This window comes from Sceloporus occidentalis, unplaced genomic scaffold (assembly GCF_023333645.1).
Source record: "Sceloporus occidentalis isolate IW3139 unplaced genomic scaffold, rSceOcc1.0.p SCAF_2, whole genome shotgun sequence".
NCBI lineage: Eukaryota > Metazoa > Chordata > Lepidosauria > Squamata > Phrynosomatidae > Sceloporus > Sceloporus occidentalis.
The window spans coordinates 273,350,663-273,373,119 of NW_028316982.1; the positions used below are offsets into that span (position 1 = coordinate 273,350,663).

At 48.9% G+C, this 22,457-nt stretch overlaps 3 protein-coding genes across 3 annotated transcripts; all 3 read left to right on the forward strand.

Moving 5' to 3' along the window:
- Nucleotides 1-6,986: 6,986 nt before the first annotated feature.
- On the forward strand, nt 6,987-7,940 carry LOC149320233 (olfactory receptor 52B2-like). The gene has a single exon (XM_089508303.1). The coding sequence runs from the start codon at nt 6,987-6,989 to the stop codon at nt 7,938-7,940; it is 954 nt and encodes a 317-aa protein (XP_089364429.1).
- A 2,683-nt stretch (nt 7,941-10,623) lies between these two features.
- On the forward strand, nt 10,624-12,206 carry LOC149320234 (ubiquilin-1-like). Its single transcript, XM_089508304.1, has one exon. The coding sequence runs from the start codon at nt 10,673-10,675 to the stop codon at nt 12,185-12,187; it is 1,515 nt and encodes a 504-aa protein (XP_089364430.1). The 5' UTR covers nt 10,624-10,672; the 3' UTR covers nt 12,188-12,206.
- Nucleotides 12,207-16,189: 3,983 nt separating this feature from the next.
- Nucleotides 16,190-17,599, forward strand: LOC149320235 (ubiquilin-1-like). The gene has a single exon (XM_089508492.1). It carries the CDS (start codon nt 16,196-16,198, stop codon nt 17,597-17,599), a length of 1,404 nt encoding a protein of 467 aa, XP_089364618.1. The 5' UTR covers nt 16,190-16,195.
- Nucleotides 17,600-22,457: the final 4,858 nt, after the last annotated feature.

The window sequence follows — 22,457 nt, forward strand, 5'->3', positions numbered from 1 at the left end:
GGCTGCATGACAGCCTCCATGGAGAAGGAGGAGGAAGAACAGAGAGACACCTGCCCTGGGTCCATCCATCTTCTGTCCACTTGCCATAGAAGGGGAACCAAAGCACCACCACTTTATAATGGTTTCTGGGGAAGCCCCTAATTAATATTCCTTCCTTGCCGCACCTGCAACTGAGAGCCATTGCTTGGAAAGGTGGTACTTAAGTCAACAGAGGAGGTTTCAGAGCAAGGGGGCATGAATGGGGGTCTCTGAGGAAGTTCTGCAAACACTCATAAATCTGCCATGGGACAAAGGGAGGTATGCGCGCTGTCTCCCGAAACTGGCCAGATCTGACTGGTTCCAGTATGCTGACCCTACCAGTAACATTCACTCACGTTGCTTGCCTCTCAGCATCATTTGCCCAAGGAGGATTGGTGAGCCCTTTGAGAAAGATGTAAGGGAAGTAATACTGCCATTCTATTCTGCTTTGGTCAGGTTTCACCTGGAATAATCCTGTGTCCAGTTCTGGGCCCCACAATTCAAAAGGGATGTTGAGAAGGTGGAGCGTGTCCAAAGGAGGGCAGCCAAAATGGTGAAAGGTCTAGAAACCATGCCCTATCAGGAACGACTCAGGGAGCTGGGGTTGTTTAGCCTGGAGAAAAGGTTAAATACTTGAAGGGATGTCATACTGAGGAGGGAGCTGACTTGTTTTCTGCTGCTCCAGAGAACAGGACACAATGGAGCAATGGATGCAAGCTCCAGGAAAAGAGATTCCAGCTAAACATTAGGAGGAACTTCCTGAGAGTAAGGGCTGTTCGACAGTGGAACAAACTCCCTCAATGGAGTGTAGTGGAGTCTCCTTCCTTGGAGGTCTTTAAGCAGAGGCTGGATGGCCATCTGTCAATGGGGATGCTTTGATGGAGAGTTCCTGCATGGCAGAAGAAGGGGGTTGGACTGGAGGGCCATTCTTTGGGTCTCTTCCAACTCTAGGACTCTATGGGGTCATTCCCACTGGCAGAATAATGCGGGTTGTGATTCAGCTCCACTCTGTGTCTGTACCCCGTTTCAAAAGATCCCTCATTCTCACTAATTATTATTATTATTATTATTATTTGTATTTGTATTTTCCTGCTTCTCCCTGCGGATCGAGGCGGGATTACATCAACAAATTAACACAGTACTGATATAAAATACAATCAATAAAACACTGACATGATTATTAATGCAATAAAATAGCTAGAACATCTAAAACACTCAGAAAACATACATCATAACCAGAAGGGAAGCATTTTATCTTAAAGATCTCCTATAAGAGGTCAGATGGATAAAACCGACGGAAAAGGGGAATCTTTTTTTATGCCAGTTGCATTAGTTTTTATTTCTTCGTCCCCATTTAGTTTGGGGGAAGCCGGGGGTCGGGAGTGCCAAGGCCAGCGGGGGCGGAAGCAAGTTCGGGGGACCTGGGAGGAGGAGGAGGACTAGGGACACTTTTGGGGGGGGGGGGATAAAACACCCAAAACCCAAAAAGGCAGCATCCCTCTGCCATTTGTCCCTCCTGGCAGAAGGAGTCGTTCCTGATCTGGCGTTCCCACTTTTTGGGCACCCATTAGAATCGATTCTTCCAAAAAGAACCACCAAAAATGTGCTATTGGAAAACCTCAGGGTTTTTTTTCCTTTTGCCCTGCTTTATCACAATAGAATTGGATTGAATAAGGATCAAAATCGACTCCCAATGGGAATGAAGGTCGTATAACCCGATTTGCGATTCGCTTAAAATTGTAGTGGGAATGACCCCAACGATTCTAAAGTAGGCAATGGAGACAGTGAAAAAGGTCCCGTAACTTGGATCAAATGTTGATCAGAACAGAGGCTGCGGTCAAGAAACCAGGAAAAGTCTAGGAATAGGGAGGGCAGCCATGAAAGAGCTAGACAAAATCCTAAAGTGTACAGATATACAACCCAATACTGAAATCAGAATTATTCATGCCATTGTATTCTCCATCAGCATGAATGGATGCAAGAGCTTAGACAGTGAAGAAAGCGGATAGGAAGAAAATCAACTCACTTGAGATCTGGTGCTGGAGAACCGTGGTTTGCTAGGCAGACAAAACACAAAACGAAAAAGATCCTAGGCCACTGGTTCCCAGCCTTTGGTCTTCCAGATGCCTTGGACTTCAACTCCCAGAATTCCCAGCCAATAGATCATTGTTCAGGAATTCTGGGAGCTGAGGATGCAAACATCTGGAGCCCCAAATGCTGAGTACCACTCTCTCAGAGCAAATCAGGTCTGAGTTCTCCCTGGAATCCAAGGTGACTAAACTAAGACGGTCATACTTTGGACGTATCATGTCTTCTCATGGAAAGACAATCAATGTGAAGTCGAAGGCTTTCATGGCCGGCATCCATCGTTTTTTGTGGGTTTTTCAGGCGATGTGGCCATGTTCTAGAAGAGTTTATTCCTGACGTTTCGCCAGCATCTGTGGCTTTGGCATCTTCAGAGAATGCTGGCATGGGAGTGAATGGTGTGTATACACACAGAGACACACACACACACAGACACACACAGACATACAGTGTGATCCTGGATTGGGAGGAGTGATTCCCATGTTAATCTGTGTATTGCTCTGTTGTTGAATGGCAAGGGTGGGAGGATTAGACAATGACCACCAATTAGCAGACACTCATCCTCTGTTGCACATCCTCCTACCTTGAGGCCCAGCCATCAACATCAGAACAATACACAGATTAACATGGGAATCTCTCCTCCCTACCCAGGGCCACACACAATATATATGACACTCTCTTCCAAGCCAGCATTCTCCGAAATGTCAGGTAGAAACTCTTCTCAAACATGGCCAAAGAGCCCAAAGAACCCACAAAAAACTAAAGACAATAACGTTTGGGAAGGTGGAGGGCCGAAGGAAAAGAGGAAGACCCCATTCCAGGTGAATGGACTCAACCAAGGAAGCCACGGCTGCCCTAATTTGCAAGACCTGAGTAGGGCTTTTGATATTAGGCGGACTTTGAAGTCTCTCGTCATAGGGCCATCATAAGTCAAAGCCAGTCTTTAAACTGAGGCTGGATGGCCATCCGTTGGGTATACTTTGATTGTGAGTTCCTGCATGGCAGAATGGGATTGGACTGGCTGGCTCTTGTGGTCTCTTCCAAATCTATGATTCTATGTCTCTTTCCTAGGGTTTTCTTGGCCAGATTTACTCAGAGAAGGTTTGCCACCATTCCTTTTCTCTGAGGCTGAGAAAGAGTGTGACTTGGCTAAAGCCAACCGGTGGGTTTTTGTGGCTGAGTGGTCTCCCAGGGTCTTAAACTCTCATTACTCCTCCATATATTTGGGGAGCTAGGACCTAGGTGAAAAGGGAGCCCCTTTGTGAAGTTTCAACCCACTCTCATGTCTGGAACTCAAGACAGCCTTGTTCCTTGAATGCTGGAAGATGACCAGAATGGGAGCCTAAATCTGGCCGGGACTGAATGGGGCCGAATGGGACCAAAAAGGATCCCTGATTCCCGTGCCATCCCCACGCCATCTAGTTTCATTAATGGGACTCATGGCTAACTATGATGAAACCGAAAGTCAGGGCCAAGGGAGCGACAAGTCCAGGTGGATGGATCAACATCTAAGGACCCACCTCCTTGAACAAGTATTGCAAGGATTTATTTAAGTGAGAAAGGCAATAAAAATTTTTATAATGTGTAATGATGGAGGAGTCAAATAGGAGTTGAAAGCAGCAGAGAATGTTTACAGCTGGTTCCCTTTCCATTTCCTCAGATCGAGTTCATCTGGTGCTGCCCACAACTAGCAATAACCAGACAGGATTAGTCCTGGTGGCCTGTCTGCAATCCGACAGGTGCTGCTTGCTAAAGCCTTTAGGAACCTGCGCTATCCAGAAGGGACCCCAAGGGACCATCCAGTCCAACACAGTCTGCCATGCAGGAAGGCACCATCCAAGCCCTCCCCGGGTGGGAAAGATGAATGTATCTTTACTGTTATCAGAGAATCCTAGAGATGGAAGAGACCCCAAGAGCCATCCAGTCCAACCCCCATCTGCCATGCAGGAAGGCACCATCAATGCACTCCCTGAGAAAGATGGCCATCCAGCCTCTGTTTAAAAGCCTCCAAAGAAAGAGACTCCATCACCCTCCAAGGCAGTCTGTTTGTCTGTCCAACTGCTTTACTCTCAGGAAGTTAGAAGGGACCCCAAGGGACCATCCAGTCCAACACAGTCTGCCATGCAGGAAGGCACCATCCAAGCGCTCCCCAGGACAGATGGATATAGCTTTACCGTTATCATATAGAATCATAGAGTTGGAAGAGACCACAAGGGCCATCCAATCCAACCTCAACCCTGTTTAAGCATTTGAAGGGGTGTTCTGTTGAAGATAGAGAAAGCTTGTTTTCTGCTGCTCCAGAGAGTGGGACCCGGAACAATGGATGCAACTATAGGAAAAGAGATTCCACCTCAACATTGTGGTGGAGGCTCTTCTTGGGAGGTTTTTAAGCAGAGCTGGGTAGCCATCTGTCAATGGGGATGCTTGATTGAGATTTCCTGCATGGCAGAAGGGGGTTGGACTGGATGGCCCTTGGTCTCTTCCAACTCTATGATTCTATTGTGGATAAGACTGGCATTTGGGAATATGCACTGCTGGCCATAATGTTTGTAAGGATGGATGGGTGAGAGGGTGGGACAGCCAAGACAAGGTTCCCAGGGCAATGGGGAAAAGTCACGTCCTTTGGCATGTGCATTATGGCAGCAGGAAGGAAACCACTCAGCCGAGCCAAGGAGCCCCGGTTAATCTTTAATGCGCTGCTTAGCCGTTCAGGCCCCACAGTGCGCCTGAGGGTCCCAGAAGCCTCTGTGCCACTCCAGAGGAATTCCCAGCCAGGGAACATTAATTGTGGCACCTCCATTCTCCTCCTTCTTCAGACTGGTTTTCCCACCACAAAGGTCCCATTCCTTCCCATAGCTAGTCCAGCTCCTTTTCAGCTGGCTCGGCTTTGGGGGAATTGGGCAAAACCCATGAAGGACAACTGTGCCACGAAGGAAGGGCATCTCTTCAAGTCCCAAGGCTCCAACATCTGCTGTGCCAGCTCAGAAGTAAGTTTGGGGATAACCATAGGATCTTTTGCCACCAACCCAAAACCCTGGGGCTCCCTCTGAGGAAGGCAAGGCAGCAGCAGAGCCAGAGGTCTCCCGACATGCATTAAATGGATTTGTAATTGGGTGACTGGCTGAAGCCAAAGGATGCTCAGCAATGGCTCCTCTTCTTCTTCATCCTGGAGAGAAGTGACCAGTGGGGGGTCTGCCCTGGGCCCAGGGCTATTCAAGCATATACAGTAATATCTGTGAGTACCTCTTTTCTAGTTTGACCTAAGTCATATGTAGCCAAAAACAAGACTTTGCAATTTCTTAATTCTTTTCCTTGTTGCTTGAGGGTGGTTTTTGCAGGCACAGAAGAAACGTAACAGGTAGTAATTGGCCTTTGTAAAGGAATCATGGAATCATAGAGTTGGAAGAGACCACAAGGGCCATCCAGTCCAACCCCTAATAAAGAAAAGGAATAAAAGGATGGTTGTCATTCCCTGTTCCGTGACACAGGGGTTTCGTAATGCCCCGTCTTCTTGCTGGAGAAAAGGTGTAGTTACAAGACTGTGATGCAGTTGAGGCTCAACAGCCGCTCCGTTTGATGGATCGTACAGAAACAGCCTTAGGCTCCCTGCCTACATTCCAGCTTGACTCAAGTCTGGAGTCAATGAGGTTCTTGCTGCACTTAATTTCTTTTTGTAGAGAAGTCTTGTAGTACCTTTGAGACTAACTGAAAGAAAGAAATTGGCAGCAGGAGCATTCATAGACTTTGGTCTATTTCCTCTGAGGAAGTAGACTGAAGTCTAGGAAAGCAAATGCTGCCAATTTCTTTCTTTCAATTAATTTCAGAGGTGCTACAAGATCTCTCTACTTACTGATTCCACAGACTAACATGGCTACATCTCTTAATTCCTCATTGTTTGGCTAAGAGTGTCTTCATAGAAGCATAGAATCCTAGAGTTGGAAGAGACCCCAGGGGCCATCCAGTCCAACCCCATTCTGCCATGCAGGAATTCACAATCCAAGCCAGCCCCCCCCCCCCCCCCCCCCCGTGACAGATAGCCATCCAACCTCATATTAAAAGCCTCCAAAGAAGGAAACTCCACCATGATCTATGACTCTATGATTAGCACAACATTGCTAAGATGCGTATGTATCTGAAGACCATTTGTTCAGCTGCAGAGAGGCACTGGGTCTGGAGAAGGCTGAGAGAGGGCTATGATGCAGCCACCTCTAAATTTCTGAAGGGCTATCAGGTAGAAGATGCTTGTTCATTGCTCCTCCAGTAAGAAGTGGATCATCGAATCATGCTGGAGGATCTACAAATGCCTAGAGAATCTGAGTATCTCTCCAGCATGACTCTATGGCCAACTTCTGGCAGAGTCGCACTGGAAGAGGACCTACACTTTCCTAGGGAAAAAACATTAATAAAATCCACAAATAATCAAATCTACAGAAGTCAAAGCCACAAATGTGGAGGGCCAATTGTACATAGGTATCAACAATGAATATTTTGTAGCCCCCTTGAATTCCATTTTAGGAGAAAGATGGGATATAAATCCCATAAAGAAAAAAAGAAAGAAAGAAAGAAAGAAAGAAAGAAAGAAAGAAAGAAAGAAGGAGCCCTTTACTGTGAGTTTAATCCTAGGGCTCTAAGATTGACAGCCTTCCATCCTTTCGTAGGTCGGTAAAATGAGTCCCCAGCTTGTTGGGGGCAATTGGCTAACACATTGTAAAACACTTAGAGAGCGCTTAGTTCACTAGGAAGCAGTATAGAAATATAAAATGTTAAGTGTTATGAAGAAATAAATAATATTTTGGATTTTGCTTGACAGCCAGCATGTCTCCCTTGCCCTTTCTCTCTCTTCAGGAGCTCTCAGCGCCAGCAGAGGCAGCTGCCCATCCATCATGACAGCTGTCAATCGCAGCAGCTTCGACCCCATCACGTTTGTGCTGACAGGCATCCCAGGCATGGAGGAATCCCACATCTGGATCTCGGTCCCTTTCTGCCTGATGTATGCGGTTGCTCTTGTTGGCAACGCCTTCCTCCTGCTCCTCATTGCGACAGACCGCAGCCTCCGCCAGCCCATGTGCCTCTTCCTCGCCATGCTTTCGGTGGCCGATCTCATGCTCTCCACATCCACTGTCCCCGAGATGCTGGCCATCTTCTGGTTCGGTTCCAGGCAGATCTCTTTCGACGCCTGCATCACCCAGATGTTCTTCACCCACTTCAGCTTCATCGCAGAGTCCAGCATTCTGGTGGCCATGGCGTTCGACCGTTATGTGGCCGTCTGCCTCCCACTGCGCTATGTAACCATCCTCACACCATCAGTGATTGGGAAGGTGGCTGTGGCAGCCATCTTGAGAGGCCTGTGCATCATGTTCCCACCCATCTTCCTCCTCAAAAGGCTGCCCTACTGCGGGCACAGCACCATGCGTCACACCTATTGCGAGCACATGGGCATCGCCCGGCTAGCATGCGCAGACATCACCGTCAACATCTGGTACGGATTCACCACGACCCTCTTGTCCTCTGGGGTGGATGTGGTGCTCATCGCCCTGTCATATGCCATGATCCTCAGGGTGGTCTTCCACATGCCCACCAAGGAGGCTCGGCTGAAGGCCCTCCGCACCTGCGGCTCCCACCTCTGCGTCATCCTCCTGTTCTACGTGCCAGCCTTCTTCTCCTTCCTCACCCACCGCTTTGGCCACAACATCCCCAGCTGCATCCACATCCTGCTGGCCAACCTCTATGTGGTCGTCCCCCCCATGCTCAATCCCATTGTCTACGGGGTCAGAACGAAACAAATCCGGGAACGGGTCGTCCATGTCTTCTCACAGACGGGGAGAACATGCTGCTGAGGGCTGAGGCTTGGTTGGTCCCCTCCTCAAAGGTCTTTGTGGACAGTCCATTGGGAGAGGGAACCCTTCTTCCTGTCATGCCCAGCTTTCAGATCATAGACATGGACTCTGGAGCAGTGGACCTGCTGGGACCTGATGCTGAACCAGAGCAATAGAAGTATAGTGACTAAATTGAGGGAAGTCATAGTGCCACTCTGTTCTGCTTTGGTTAGGTCCCACCTGGAAAAATCCTGTGTCCAGTTCTGGGCCCCACAATTCAAAAGGGTTGTTGAGAAGGTGGAGCGTGTCCAAAGGAGGGCAGCCAAAATGGTGAAAGGTCTAGAAACCATGCCCTATCAGGAACGACTCAGGGAGCTGGGGATGTTTAGCCATGAGAAGAGAAGGTTAAGAGGTGATATGATAGTCCTGTTTAAAAGGGGTGTCATATAGAGGATGGAACAAGCTTGTTTTCTGCTGCTCCAGAGACTAGAACACGGAATAATGGATGCAAGCTCCAGGAAAAGAGATTCCACTTGAACATTAGGAGGTACTTCCTGACAGTAAGGGCTGTTTGACAATGGAACACACTCCCTCAATGGAGAGTGGTGAAGTCTCCTTCTTTGGAGGTCTTTAAGCAGAGGCTGGAGGACCATCTGTCGAGGATGCTTTGATTTAGATTTCCTGTATGGCAGAATGGGATTGGACTGGATGGCCGTTAGGGTCTCTTCCAACTCTAGGATTCTATGATTCAATAGAGGATTCCAGAGCCACATGTCTCAGATGCAGACCAGAGTGGACCAGCTCTGGCAGAGAGTCCTGCTGCCCATTCAGAGACAGAAGACCCCTTCACTGGGTGGCAACAACAAAGGAAGGGTTTGAGGAGGTCTCAGAGGATTTCTTGGAAGCAGCTATTAATTGAGCAGCATCTGCCTTTAGCTGCTGATCTATAAATTCCCAATCCTGCCTTCCAGGAGTTGTCAGAGATTATCAGACCTACCGGCTCCCCATCATATTCCTAGACTCAATGCTTGACTGTGTTTGTTGATCCTGGGTGCCATGTACCTGACTTGGATAATGACAAACTGTCTCGCCAGACTTATGAATGAACTTGGGTTTAGACTTAAGGGTTTTTGGGTTTTGTGTTTACTGAGTAAAGTAAATGCTGAACTGTAAGCCACTCTGTGACTTGGCTTGCTCATTCTCTATCAGCTGTGTCTCAATCACCATTTGGCTGGTTGCCCAAACTGTGTTTGGGACACTTGCTAAAGGAACCCAGATTCAGGGGTGCCATTTTTACAGGAACCTCTGGAATGGTGCTTCTGCTGTTGTTGCAAAGGTACAGCTGCTCCTTTGGCACCTTTGCTTTTTGTGTCCTGATGTCCACATTGAGGTTCCTCAGTTGTCCACAACTGGCAGCTTCTCAGACCTTGCTCTACCCACCTGTCCATCCATCCATTCACTCAAACACTTCCCTTGGTGATGAGGAAGTGATGTTTCTGTACAACAGGAGTGAACAAAGTGTAGCCTGTAGGCCACTAGTAACCCTTAGGTCTTGTTTTCATGGCCTCCAAAGGAGGACAACCAAAATGGTGAAGGGTCTGGAAAGCATGTCCTATGAAGAGAGACTTAGGGAACTGGATATGTTTAGCCTAGAGAAGAGGTGGTTAAGGGGTGATATGATAGCCCTGTTTAAGTATTTGAAGGGGTGTCACATTGAGGAGGGAGCAAGCTTGTTTTCTGCTGCTCCAGAGACAAAAATATAGAACCATGGATGCAAACTCCAGGAAAAGAGATTCCACTTTAACATTAGGATGACAGCGCTGCGCTTATCCCATCATTATCCTGTCCAGAAAGCACGATTGACTGCAATTGCACAAAAAGACTTTCAAACAACATTGCACAGATCCTGTCATTGTAATAGAAGCAGCATTGCCCGGCATGTTGCATTAATGGCAGTTTGTGTTAATGCAATGCCACTTCAATGATGTGACAATAGTGCTGCGATCTGAAAGCCTTTTGCGGGATTGCAGTCAAAGATAGGATAAAGACAAGGGAGCAGTCCTGTCCTTATCCAGTCTCTGTGTGATAGGGGCATCATGAAACCACCCCTGTTTCATCCAGATTGGGGGGCCAGCAACCGCACACCGTGTCCCTGATCTGGCCTTTGCAGGGCGCAAAAAGAAGCCGCAAAAAGCAACTCTTTTTGCGCCCTACAAAGGGTGCGATAGCTGCATTGTCGCAGCTTGGCAGCACCCCTTCGGCACTGCATTTTATGTACCCAGCACCAGAACGGCACTGTGGTGCCACGCACCATGTGGTGTGGTGTGTGGTGTCACAGCGCCCTGGGGGCGGAGCTGAGGTGTGTGTCATGTAGATGCTACACCCGGACTCCGCCCTCAAGCCGGTCCAAAATGCTGGTCTGAACAGCCCCACAATCTCCATAGTCTGTCTGCAGGGTTCTTCATGCAAAGCCCTCCCAATTGGGTGAGAGGATCCTGGGTCAGTTGCAGGCTTGGCGACCTCATCGATGACATCACAGTCCCTGGATTCCACATCAGAAGGTTGCGTGGAACCTCTGAGGCCGGGGAGGGAGGGGATGGCGAGAAGAGGGAACTCATCGCTTGCAGGGTGATGGTAGTGATGTAGGCAGGGCTGCTCTGGTCTGGGATGAGAAGCAAAGCCAGACAGATCTACCTGACACCTTTGGTTTCTTTCCCCCCAAGAAGAAAGGATCTTAAAAGCTCTGCCACAAGATGGTTGAAAGTCAGAAAGTCCCCGGAGTGAACCTAGGACCGACCACTGAGCCGCAGGTTGTCCGGATGATAGTGAAGACCCCATGGCATGTGGAAGAATTTCTGGTCCACAAGGACATGTTTGTCAGAGAGTTCAAGGAACACGTCGCTAGACACTTTTCCTCTTCTCCTAACCATGTCGAGCTGGTGTATGGCGGGCGGATCTTAAAAGACCATAAGACCCTCAGCCAACATGCGATCCACCTGGACGACAACGCCACTGTCTATGTGGTCATCCGGTCTCAGCGGGCAGCGCCAACGCAACAGGTTTCTGCCGCTCCTACCAGCGCCGCCTTGGACCAGAAGCCTGTTCGGTGTAGCACGTTTGCTCGCAATAGACTCCGGGAACTGACCGCCAGCCTGGGCCTGAACACGGCCAACTTTGATGAGTTCCAGAGCCAACTCATGTCCAACCCAGACATGATGCTCCAGCTCTTGGAAAACCCTTTCATCCAGAGTAAGCTCTCCAGCCCTGGCCTGATGAAGGAGCTAGTCACCAACAACCCCCAGGTGCAGCAGGTAATGCAAAGGGCTCCCGAGATCAGCCACTTCTTCACCTCCCCAGAGGGCATGAGGCTGGTGGTGGCGCTGGCCAAGAACCCGGCCGCTGTGCGGGAAATCATCCGATCCCCTCCTCAGGCTCTTGGCTCTCCAAGGAGCGTCCCCAGCGGAGACAACAACAACCTCTTGCAGGACACACTTATGGAAGTGCAGGGCCTGGTGGAAAGGCACCTTCCCAAAAGGCAAGGGCCTTCCCCACGTGGCCAGTGTTCCCCCCATGACCGCGAGGAACAACCTGGTCATATCAGGGAGTGCCTCTCTTCTCCCAAAACCTGGCCCCCAAAGACAGGGGTCCCAAAGGTAGCATCCAGTGGCAGTGACCACAGCAAAGGTGAGAGCAATGGGGCCATTCGAGGGGAGTCTGGCCAACTTGCCTCGGCCACAGTGAAGAGCCTGCTCCACCAGATCATCAAGCACCTCATGCAGAACATCACAGGCAGCCCTTGCAGAAACCCTGCTGGGCAGCCGCTCAGTCATCCCCCGAAGGTGTTGGCCCAAATGATCCAGAGGAGAGTGGCAGGGTCCAGGAACTCCCAGGAGCAAGGGTCCCTTCACATCCCGGCCCTCCTGCAACAGATCCAAAGCATGGATGTCCTCCTGGCCAACTGGAACCCAAAAGAGATCCAGGGGCTCCTCGAAATCCAGCAGAGGCTGCAAGCCCTTGCCACGGACGAGCCGGCATCGGAGAGGCGAGGCCGGTCTGAACGGCCTGCGCGGAAAGCCCACTCCATCACTTCTCTCTGCGATGTGGCCCAACCGTCAACCTCCAGGATCGGCCTCCAGGATCTCTCTGCCCAACAGATCTTGCAGACTCTGGTAGGGTCTGATCTCTTTTCCAGCTCAAAGACCACCAGCCGCCTGAGGGGCTCCTCTGCACAGCCAACTGCCAAGGAGAAGCGGATGTACAAGCTCTGAGCTGGAGAAGAGACGGGAAGTTGTGCCACCGATGGGAGATGTTGGGCTCCTGCCGCTGCCACAGTTGCCATTGCCAACCTCGGCGATGACAACGCCGACAAGGCAGGAGCTTCTGAAAAGATTGGGTTGCATTGTTTCTGATGATTAAAAAATACTTTAAATCTTTTGAAAGGTCTTTCTCTGGGCTCCTCCAAACACTTCTCTCTTCTCATCCAACATGATGCTCTCAGACCTGCCTTTGTGCAACCTGGTGCTTGTCCAACGTTGTGCAACCTGGTGTGTAGGACTCTTGGCTGCCAGGTCTAATAAGGATATGCAAAGGGATCCTGTAGCACCTTTGACACTGACTGAGCCAAAGAGGTTGGAGCATAAGCTTCTACAGACCAGGTCTGTGTTTTGTAGACCATGCATCTGAGGAAGCAGACCAGATCTAAGAAAGCTGATGCTATAACGTCTTTTGCATAGTTGGTCTCAAAGGTGCTGCAAGATCCCTTTGCATACTGATAGTCCAAACTAACACACCGATGTCTCTGAGGTCTAATAAGGGACAGGGCTCTTGACCCTTCAATGGCTGCATAGAAGAAGGAACCCCAGCAGGAATTGGTTCTCAGGATTACATTAGATGATTGAACCTTTATTCCTCCAAAGGAGAGAGGGAAAGCAATCTGGATTGGGACCAGTTGTATAAGGAACCAAGGGGGAGTGTTAACTCTTTTCCATCCCCGGTAGGGTTCTCACAGAAGTATGTCACTCACAGAATGATAGAGTTGGAAGAGGTCCCAAGGGCCATCCAGTCCACCCCTGCTTCGCCCATGCAGGAGGCCACAACCCAAGCCCTGTCTGGGACGGATGGCCATCCAGCCTCTGCTTAGACACATCTGAAAAAGGAGACTCCACCACAATCTCTGAGGGCGCATCTTCCACTGCTCTTACTCTCAGGAAGTTCTTTCTAAGGTAACATCTAAGGATGTTAGCCGCGATTTGTATACTGTATGTTTTTAGATAGAATATTGCTTTTATACTCTGATTTTAAGTAATTTGTTATTAGAATTATTATGTACTGTTGAATTATATATTTTGACTTTAATCGCACTTCAATCCATCGGGAGAGACAGGAAAACATAAATAAAACTATTATTATTATTATTATTATTATTATTATTATTATTATTATTTTGAATCTATTGCTCCGTCCTGTTCTCTGGAGCAGCAGAAAACAAGTTTGCTCCATCCTCAACATGACATCCCTTCAAATATTTAAATAGGGCTATCATATCACCTCTTAACCTTCTCTTCTCCAGGCTGAACATCCCCAGCTCCCTGAGTCTTTCTTTCTTCATAAGGCATAGTTTCTAGATCCTTCAATGTTTTGGTGGCCCTCCTCTGGACACGCTCCACCTTCTCAATATCCTTTTTGAATTGTGGCACATAGAACTGGACAAGGTACAGTATTATTCCAGGTGTGGCCTGACCAAAGCAGAATAGAGTGGATGTTTAGCCTGGAGAAGAGATGGTTATGAGGTGATAAGATAGCCCTGTTTAAGTATTTTAAGGGGTGTCATGTTGAAGAGGGAGCAAGCTTGTTTTCTGCTGCTCCAGAGAACAGGACCCAGAGCAATGGATGCAAGCTGCAGGAAAAGAGATTCCACCTCAACATTAGGAGGAACAGTAAGGGCTGTTTGACAGTGGAACACACTCCCTCAATGGAGTGTAGTGGAGTCTCCTTCTTTGGAGGTCTTTAAGCAGAGGCTGGATGGCCATCTGTCAATGGGGATGCTTTGATTGAGAGTTCCTGCATGGCAGTACAGGGTTGAACTGAATGGCCCTTGATATCTCTTCCAGTTCTATGATTCTATGATTCAATGCTTTGGCTCTCCAAGTCCTGGGGGCTTAAGAGGCCAGTCCCTGCCCTGGGGGTCCCTCCATCCATGCTTCTGGTTCCCCACCAAGTGGCCTCTGAGGATTTCCCAGGAAAAACAAGAGGCAGCAACATAAATGAGGAAGAGGAGGAGGCAGCAACAATGATGATGGTGCTCCAGGCATTTGGTCAGGCATCTGACTTCTTCAGCCTCTGATGCTCTGAAACTTCTCACCGCTTGAGGCAGGTAAGGAGGAGGAAGAGCTGGTGGAAGAGCTGGTACAGAAAGGGTGGTTGTTGGTGTTGTGTGCCTTCAAGTTGTTTCCGACTTATGGTGACCCTATCACAGGGTTTTGTTGGCAAGGTTTGTCCAGAGGAGGGCAACCAAAATGGTGGAAGGTCTGGAAACCATCAAACCCTTTGAGGAGCAGCTTAGGGAGCTGGGAGCCTGGAGAAGAAACGGTTAAGAGGGAGACATGACAGCCCTGTTTAAATATTTGAAGGAATGTCATATTGAGGAGGGAGCAAGCTTGTTTTCTGCTGCTCCAGAGACTAATAGGATCCAGAGCAATGGATGCAAACTACAGAAAAACAGATTCCACCTCAACATTATGAGGAAGCAGAAAGATACACCAAGGAAGCATAACTCCACATGCAGAGATTGATGCACACCTGCTGTTGGACTACAGCCATTCTTGGGTGGACAGCTTGGGTATGTTTATATTTATTTATTTATTTACATTATTTATACCCTGCCCTTCAGCCTGGGGAAGGGAAGGTTAAAGGCTGATATGATAGCCATGTTTAAATACTGGAAAGGAATGTCAACTTGAGGATGGAGCAAGCTTGTTTTCTGCTGCTCCAGAGAAGAGGACCCAGAGCAATGAAAGGAAGCTATAGGAAAAGAGATTCTACCTTAACATTAAGAAGAACCACCTGACAGTATAAGCTTTTTGGAAGGAAGACGTTGCCTTGGAGAGTGGTGGAGTCTCCTTCTTTGGAGGTCTTTCAGCAGAGGCTGGATGGCCATCATAGAAGCATAGAGTTGGAAGAGACCCCAAGGGCCACCCAGTCCAACCTCATTCTACCATGCAGGAACTCACAGTCAAAGCATCCCTGAAAGATGGCCATCCAGCCTCTGCTTAAAGACCTTCACACCTTCAAGGAAGGAGACCCCTTCACTCTCCATTGAGGGAGCCCTTACTGTCAGGATGTTCTTCCTAATGTTGAACTGCAATATCTTTTCCTGTAGCTTGCATCCATTGTTCCGTGTTCCAGTCTCTGGAGAAGCAGAAAACAAGCTTGCTCCTTCCTCAGTCTGACACCACTTGAAATACTTAAACAGGTCTATCATATCAGCTCTTAACCTTCTCTTCTCCAGACTAAACATACCCAGTTCCCTAAGTCTTTCCTCATAAGGCATGGTTTCCAGAACCTTCACCATTTTGTTGGACACATGCTCCATTTTCTCAGCATCCTTTTTGAATTGTGGTAACCAGAAGTGAACACAGGATTATTCCAAGTGAGGCCTGACCAGCTTGAAAAAGGCAATGGAAAGTGTTGCCCTACACGTCCCTTCATGATAAAAAGTTAGAAAGGCTGGCTTAGACCATCAACACCTGTTCGTCTCCAGGTTGGACTGCAATGGTACTCAATATCCCATCCACTAGGGATGGCACATGATTGGCAGTTCTTCCCAGCCAGGATCTCTCCCTGTGGGGTGGTATTTCCCCCAGACACCAACCACTTGGCTGCTGGTGACGATGGTGTTGGTGGCATCACTGGTGATGTCACAGTGACACTCCCTGCCCTCCCACATTCTTACCTGTGAAGGGCTGCTCCTTGGCTCAGGAGGGACGGAGGGAGGGGAGGGGAGAGGGGGATGACCTTGGCTAAGAGGCTCTCCCATGTTCCCCTTCCTAGAGTCCATTCCCACCAATCTCAGTGTATATGGGGTGGCCTCCTGCCTTCCAGAAGGGTCCCACAGTGGTAAGAAAAACAGCCCCATAGCCCTGCAGACGTGAAACCAAGAGCCTTCCTTGGGCATCTGCCCTTCTACCCACAGCAGGAAGTCACCCCCTGACCCTGTTTCCTTTCCTGCCACCCATACTCCTCCTCTTCCTCCTCTTCCTCGGTGTGTCATGGAGACCATGGACAAAAACCAGGAAGGTGCCACCCTGACCTGTCCGGCGGTCATCGCCTCCAACCCCAGCTTCATCTGCGTCACGGCCAAGTCCCCCAAGGGCAGTGCGCAGTTTGTCCTCCCAGAGATCAGCACCGTCCAGCAGTTCAAGGAGGAACTCTCCAAGCACTTCAACTGTGAGACCAGCCAGCTGGTCCTAGTCTTCTTTGGGCGGATCCTGAAGGACCAAGACACCCTCCGGCAGTGTGGGATCAGCGATGGGATGACGGTCCACCTGGTGATCCGGTCCCTCAAGAGGGACCCAGAGGACCCAACCCGACCTTCCTATGTACCCAGGGCCTCTGACTGCACCCCGAACCCACCTGACAATGGAAGTCTCCCCTCCCCAGCTTTCAGCTCCAGCACCCAGGGCCTATGGAGCCACCCAGAGACCAACCCTTCCAGTGCTGCGTCAGAGTGGCAGCTGGTGCCCACCTCAGAGAAGATCATCCAGAAGGTCCGGCAGGTGATCCTGGCCAATCCAGAGGTCCAACAGCTGGCCCAAAAGGTGCCAGCCATCGGCCACATCCTCAACAACATGGGCATCATGAGGGTGATCCTGAACAAAATGAGGGAAATCATGGACATGGCCAAGAACCCAGAAATGGTGCAGGACCTCAAGAACCCTGACCAGGCCTTGACCAACCTCCAGAACAACATTCCTGGGGGAGACAATCCTCTGAGACAACTCAACAGCGATGTCCAGGAACCAGGTTTGAGCGCAGCCCCGGATGCCTTTGTTGCACCCAGCCCTTACGCCACCCTGGTGAGGAACTCCTGCCCAGAGCACTCGGGGTTGAGGGGCCAGGAGCCCCCCACGGAGGATGCCCAAGACCGCCTGGGCCGCCTTCCCTTCTCCCACAGCACCACCAGCCTCTGCACTAATGGCAGCGACGACATCTTCAACAGCCTCGCCAGCCCTCTTGGGCACAGCTTGTCAGTGCCCAACCTTATGCCCGCTTCTGGCACTGGGATGTTCAACACCGGGGGCATCCAGGCACCAGAAGCTGCTGAGATCCCAATGCTGATTGTGAACCTCTGCAATGCCTACACAAAGCGTGTGATGTTCTCCCTGATGCAGAATGCCCTGCTGGCTTCAGAAGGGACCCGGCCGGCAGACCCAGAGAGCATCCAACAACAGATGATGCACTTCTCCCAACAGATGCAGAGCCCTGAGATGGTGGCCGCCATGTCCAACCCCAAGGCCATCCAAGCCTGGGTCCAGATGGAACAGGGCCTGCAGGCACTCCTGGCCGAAGCCCCTGTCCTCATCCCTTGGTTCATGCTGCGGCTGAAGGGGCTGGGCTACTCCACTGGCGAGAACCCTTGGCCCAGCGACTCTCCATGCCAAGGGCCAGTCATCTTGGAATAGCCCACAGGACACCGGGCAACACTGCCTCACTTGCCTGCCTTCCCAAGAGTCAATTTGCCAGCCCACCAAAATTCTCCACACACCAAATGTTGTGAGGCTGATGGGAAGAAATGTGGATGATGGGTGAATTGCTCCATCCCTGCTAAATTGTTGTGAAGCACAAGAAAGAGTCCCAGCATCCAGGGCAAAGCAGGAATGGAGAGTCTCCTCTCAGCAGCTGGTGGACTCAAAAGGCAACTCTGGCGTGATAAAGAAATGCTAACTGCACTTTGGTCTCCCTTTGTCTTGGTCTCTCTGGTTGGTGGTGGTCATTTTCTCTGGGCTGGGCATTTGACCAAGAGTTCTAGGATGGCTGAACACACCTCAGGACACTGATGGAGAAGGTGGTTCCCATGTGCAAGTGCAGTGATGCTGTTATCTGTCACAAACTAATAGTTGGTGGGAGGTAATGCAGTCAAGAGAGCACTTTCCCTACATAATGGCCAATGACCATAGAACCATAGAACTATACCAGTTGCAGAAACATTTCTATACTGCTTAATACTGAACTAAGTAGCCTCTAAGCCGTTTACAACACATAAGCTAATTACCCCCAACAAGCTGAGTCCTCATTTTAGTGTCCTTATTGGCAAGCACAACCACATCCCGGGCACATCTACATTTTAGTTTGATACCACTTTAATTGCCATGGTTCCATCCAACAGAATTCTGGGGATTGTAGTTTTGTGAGGCACCAGCTCTCTGTGGCAGAGAAAACGACAAATCCCAGGATTCCATAGTAGTTAAAGTACTTCAAGTGGTGTCAGACTGCATTACTTATACAGTATAGGTGCACCTCCATTCTGCCTGTATTACGGTTTACCTTCTCAGGTCTCTTGACCGCTTTTATGTTAGGATTTTAAAATCGAACCCCTGTGGATACCAAGGGCCCACTGTATTATCCAAATGGTTGAACATATGGAAGCAATTGCCCTTATTTTATTTTATTTAAAGGATTTATATCCTGCTCTTCTCCCAAAATGGGATTCAACAAGGCTTACAACAATTTTAAAAGATGGAAGTAAAACACAGAAAGCAAAGTTTAAAAAATAATTAAATATTATTGATATTAAAACGTAGGTTTAAAAAAAACAGTTAAAAATCAGTATTTTAAAAAAAACCCAGTAAAACAACAAAACAGTAAACAGAACATTTGGTCTGGTGTAGAGACCCAGCCCAGTCTAAAAAGACCTCATTCCCATTGACACCAAGTCATGCCAAACCAGCGATCCTGCAAAACTGCAAGCTGTCACTATATTCAGACGAACACTTTCCAGGGAGTAGTGAGACTGATGAGAGGGAGCCTTCCTGGCTGAGAAGCCATTGAGAGCCCTGGCTTTTGGGAAAGGTGAGGCATGTTAAAGAACCTTCCCTGGAAGCCAAAATAATTGAACAAAGGCTATCTAAATGTGGTTACGTATGCAGCAGCTACAAAGGCCAATGCGATTTTAGGCTGCATCAATAGAAGTACAGTCGTCCCTTCCCTTACACGGGGGATCTGTTCCAGACGCCCCCCCCCCCACATAAGGGAAAAATGCGGATGCTCAAGCCCCATTCAAATGAATGGGGCTCGTGCCCATGGCAGCACGGTAGCAGCACGCGGGGCACATGCCACGGGAGAGCACGCGGTTGTTTTCTTCCAGCGCGTGGCTCCCTTCCTTCTGGTGCGGCTTCCAGCGCACTGTATAGTGTCCAGAACAAGGAAAGTAATAGTGCCATTCTATTCTGCTTTGGTCAGGCCTCACATGGAATAATACTGTATCCAGTTCTGGATACCACAATTCAGAAAGGATGCTGAGGAACTGGAGCATGTCCAAAGGAGGGTGATTAAAATGGTGAAAAGCCTGGAAACCATGCTTTATCAGGAAAGACTTATGGAGCTGGGTATGTTAAGCCTGAAGAAGAGATGGTTAAGAGGTGATACGATAGTCCTGTTTAAATATTTGAAGGGGTATCCTAATGAGGATGGAGCAAGCTTGTTTTCTGCTGTTCTAGAGAATAAGGCATGGAGCAATGGATGCAAGCTACAGGAAAAGAGACTCCACCTCAACATTAGGAGGAAATTTCTATCGGCAAGAGCTGTTCAACAGTGGAACACACTCCTTCCTCGGAGAGCGGTGGAGTCTCCTTCTATAGAGGTCTTTAAACAGAGGCTGGATGGCCATCTGTCAATGGAGATGCTTTGATTTTGAGTCCCTGCATGGCAGAATGGGGTTGGACTGGATGGCCCTTGGGATCTCTTCCAGCTCTAGGATTCTATGACCCTATGATAGGTTCATGTTTGGGTTGCCATCAGAAAAAAAATGATTTGGAGGCCCACAACAACAAACACAATTTTATAATATAATACATCATTATATTTAATGAGATTTAAACATCCACAGATGTTGGTATTCATGGGATACCATGGGAACCAAACCCCAGTGGATACCAAGGGCCCCTGCTGTATCTTTCCAACAGGAACCAATCTGTGGGTGGAAGATGGCACTTGTGTGGGATCCTCCCTTTGAGTCGAAGACCAAGGAAGCATCCATAACAGGACTTCAGGGCAGGGGCAGCCCAGGATATGAGCAGAAGGAGCCCAGAAAATGGAGAAGGGGCCACCACACACAGAGGGACTTGATCTGACCACAAGCTCCTGGTGATCCCTGGTCAGTGTCCAATGATTAGGGCAAATGAGGAAGGCAGGCTAAGAGTGGATCTAAACAAGTTGTAAGCATCCAGATTTGTTGCTATTGAATTTGCATTTGGAAGAACACAACAAGGAAATGCATGGCAGAAAAATACAGTCAGCCCTCCATAACCACAGATCCTTTATCCATGGATTCAACCATGGCTTGAAAATATTCATATTCATATATATATATTCCAAAAAGCAAACCTTGGTGTGTTTTTTTCCATTTATATAAGGGACACCATTTTACTGTGGCATTCTATTTAATGCGACTTGAGCAGCCAAGGAACCAAACCCCAGAAGATACCGAGGTCCCACTGTACACTCGACAAAAACAAGCTGGGGACTCATTTTACCAACCTATGAAAGGATGGAAGGTTGAATCAACCTTGGAGCCCTGTGGAATCGAACTCACAACCTTGTGGCTGCAGGAGCAGCATTTAACCACCGTGCCACCAGGATTCCCGTTGTAGCATAAGGTTTCATAGACTTGGGGGCTGTACAGACAACCAGAAAGGGGCATCGAGACACCACCCCTTTCTGCTCCAGATCAGTGCTGTAGCAAATGCACACCGCGGCACTGATCCAGCCTCCACAGCGCACAAAAGGGAGCCTTTTTTCTGCAAAGGGGTGCCATAGCTGCTGCAGAATGGCTTGATGATGCCTGTTTGGCGCAGTGATGCCTGTTTGGCGCAGTGCCATCTGAACAGGCGCACACCAAGATGGCACCCAGGCAGTGCGGTGAGGGCTTTGAGCGTGGGGACGCTCAGCCCTCACCCCGTCCACAGGGTGGCGCTTTTCGCCCACTTTACCAGGCCTTGGTCTACTTCCACAAATAGTTAAGTCTCAAAGGTGCTACAAGATCAGCATGATCCTATGTCCTCCTTTTCTAGGACATGCCCAACATTTCAATCTTCTGTCCAGGAGGAATTCCAAAATGTGCTCCATTTTGGACATGACTACAAAACTCATTGAATAACACCACTTTTGCTGTTGCCTTTTGAGAAATGCATCTACATGGCAGCCTGTTCTCATTGCAAATAGGAGGACAGGATGGATCCTTCTCAAGTCTTTTCCAAGGAGCAGCAGCAGACAAGATTTGCACCCAGAGCTCAGAGCGCATTTGTTTCTCAGATGGGAAAAGGACAGCAAAGATGTTAGGCAATGGGCTGCTTGAGGACACAATGCAAAGGCTGAATTTTTTCCCTTTAATTTCAGTACAAAGGACATATTAAAAGAATAATTTAAATGTAGACTCAGTCTAGGGTTTGTTACTAGTAAAGCACATTTTTAATCATTTGTCTTGCTCAGAGTTGTATAAATATATTGCAAACCAAAAACGCATTTAAAGAAAATTATGACTGAGTACATAATAAAAATGCAGTATATATAATATAGCTGCAAATAACCCACAATGAAATGAATTTCTGAGTGTTTGTAGCTTCTTCTTTTTGGAAGGTAATGTCCTGCATTTTTCATGAATGTCCTACATTGTGTGGTGCCTTGTCCTCTTTTGCAGTTATGACATCTAGTCCTGCTGCACAAAATCCCTTTGCATACAATTGAGAGGGTTTTTTTCCTCCATTGACATATCTGTTTTTATTGCAGTTTCTTGTGCAAGCATTGTGCCAATAGTTATTCCAAATGTGGACCCAACAGCAACAAATCTTGAGACTTACAGCTGGTTGAGACCCTCCTGGAGGTGGATGGACTTGGCTTGATGGACGAGCAGGTGGCCAAACTTGCAATGGAGGTCCCCAGCACTGTCCTGGCCTTTCTCTGTGAGGTCAGCAGTGAGGTCACAGTCCAGCCAGGTTCACAGAGAGGCAGTGACCGGGGTGGGCTGGCGAGGGGAGAAGAGGAAAATGAAGGAACCGGCCAGGCTGTGAGCAAGCGGAAGAGAAGGGCAACATCTCGCTGGTATGTGTGCTCTGGCCTTGGCGAGCGTTGAGACACAGGGGGGCAGCAGACCACTGGCCCCTTCCCACCTCACGATCACCGCCACACCGGAAAGAGACCTCCTGCTTTCCTCCTCCTTCTCCTCTTCCTCCTCTTCCCTGAATCTCTGCTCTTCTTCTCACGTCCGTCATCATCATCATCGGCACCACCACCTCCCCGGCCGCAACAGGCCAGCTCCGGCCAGCC

Coding starts and splice junctions, on each gene's coding strand:
- LOC149320233 (XM_089508303.1), top strand. CDS start 6,987: ATGACAGCTGTCAATCGCAGCAGCTTCGACCCCATCACGTTTGTGCTG.
- LOC149320235 (XM_089508492.1), top strand. CDS start 16,196: ATGGACAAAAACCAGGAAGGTGCCACCCTGACCTGTCCGGCGGTCATC.
- LOC149320234 (XM_089508304.1), top strand. CDS start 10,673: ATGGTTGAAAGTCAGAAAGTCCCCGGAGTGAACCTAGGACCGACCACT.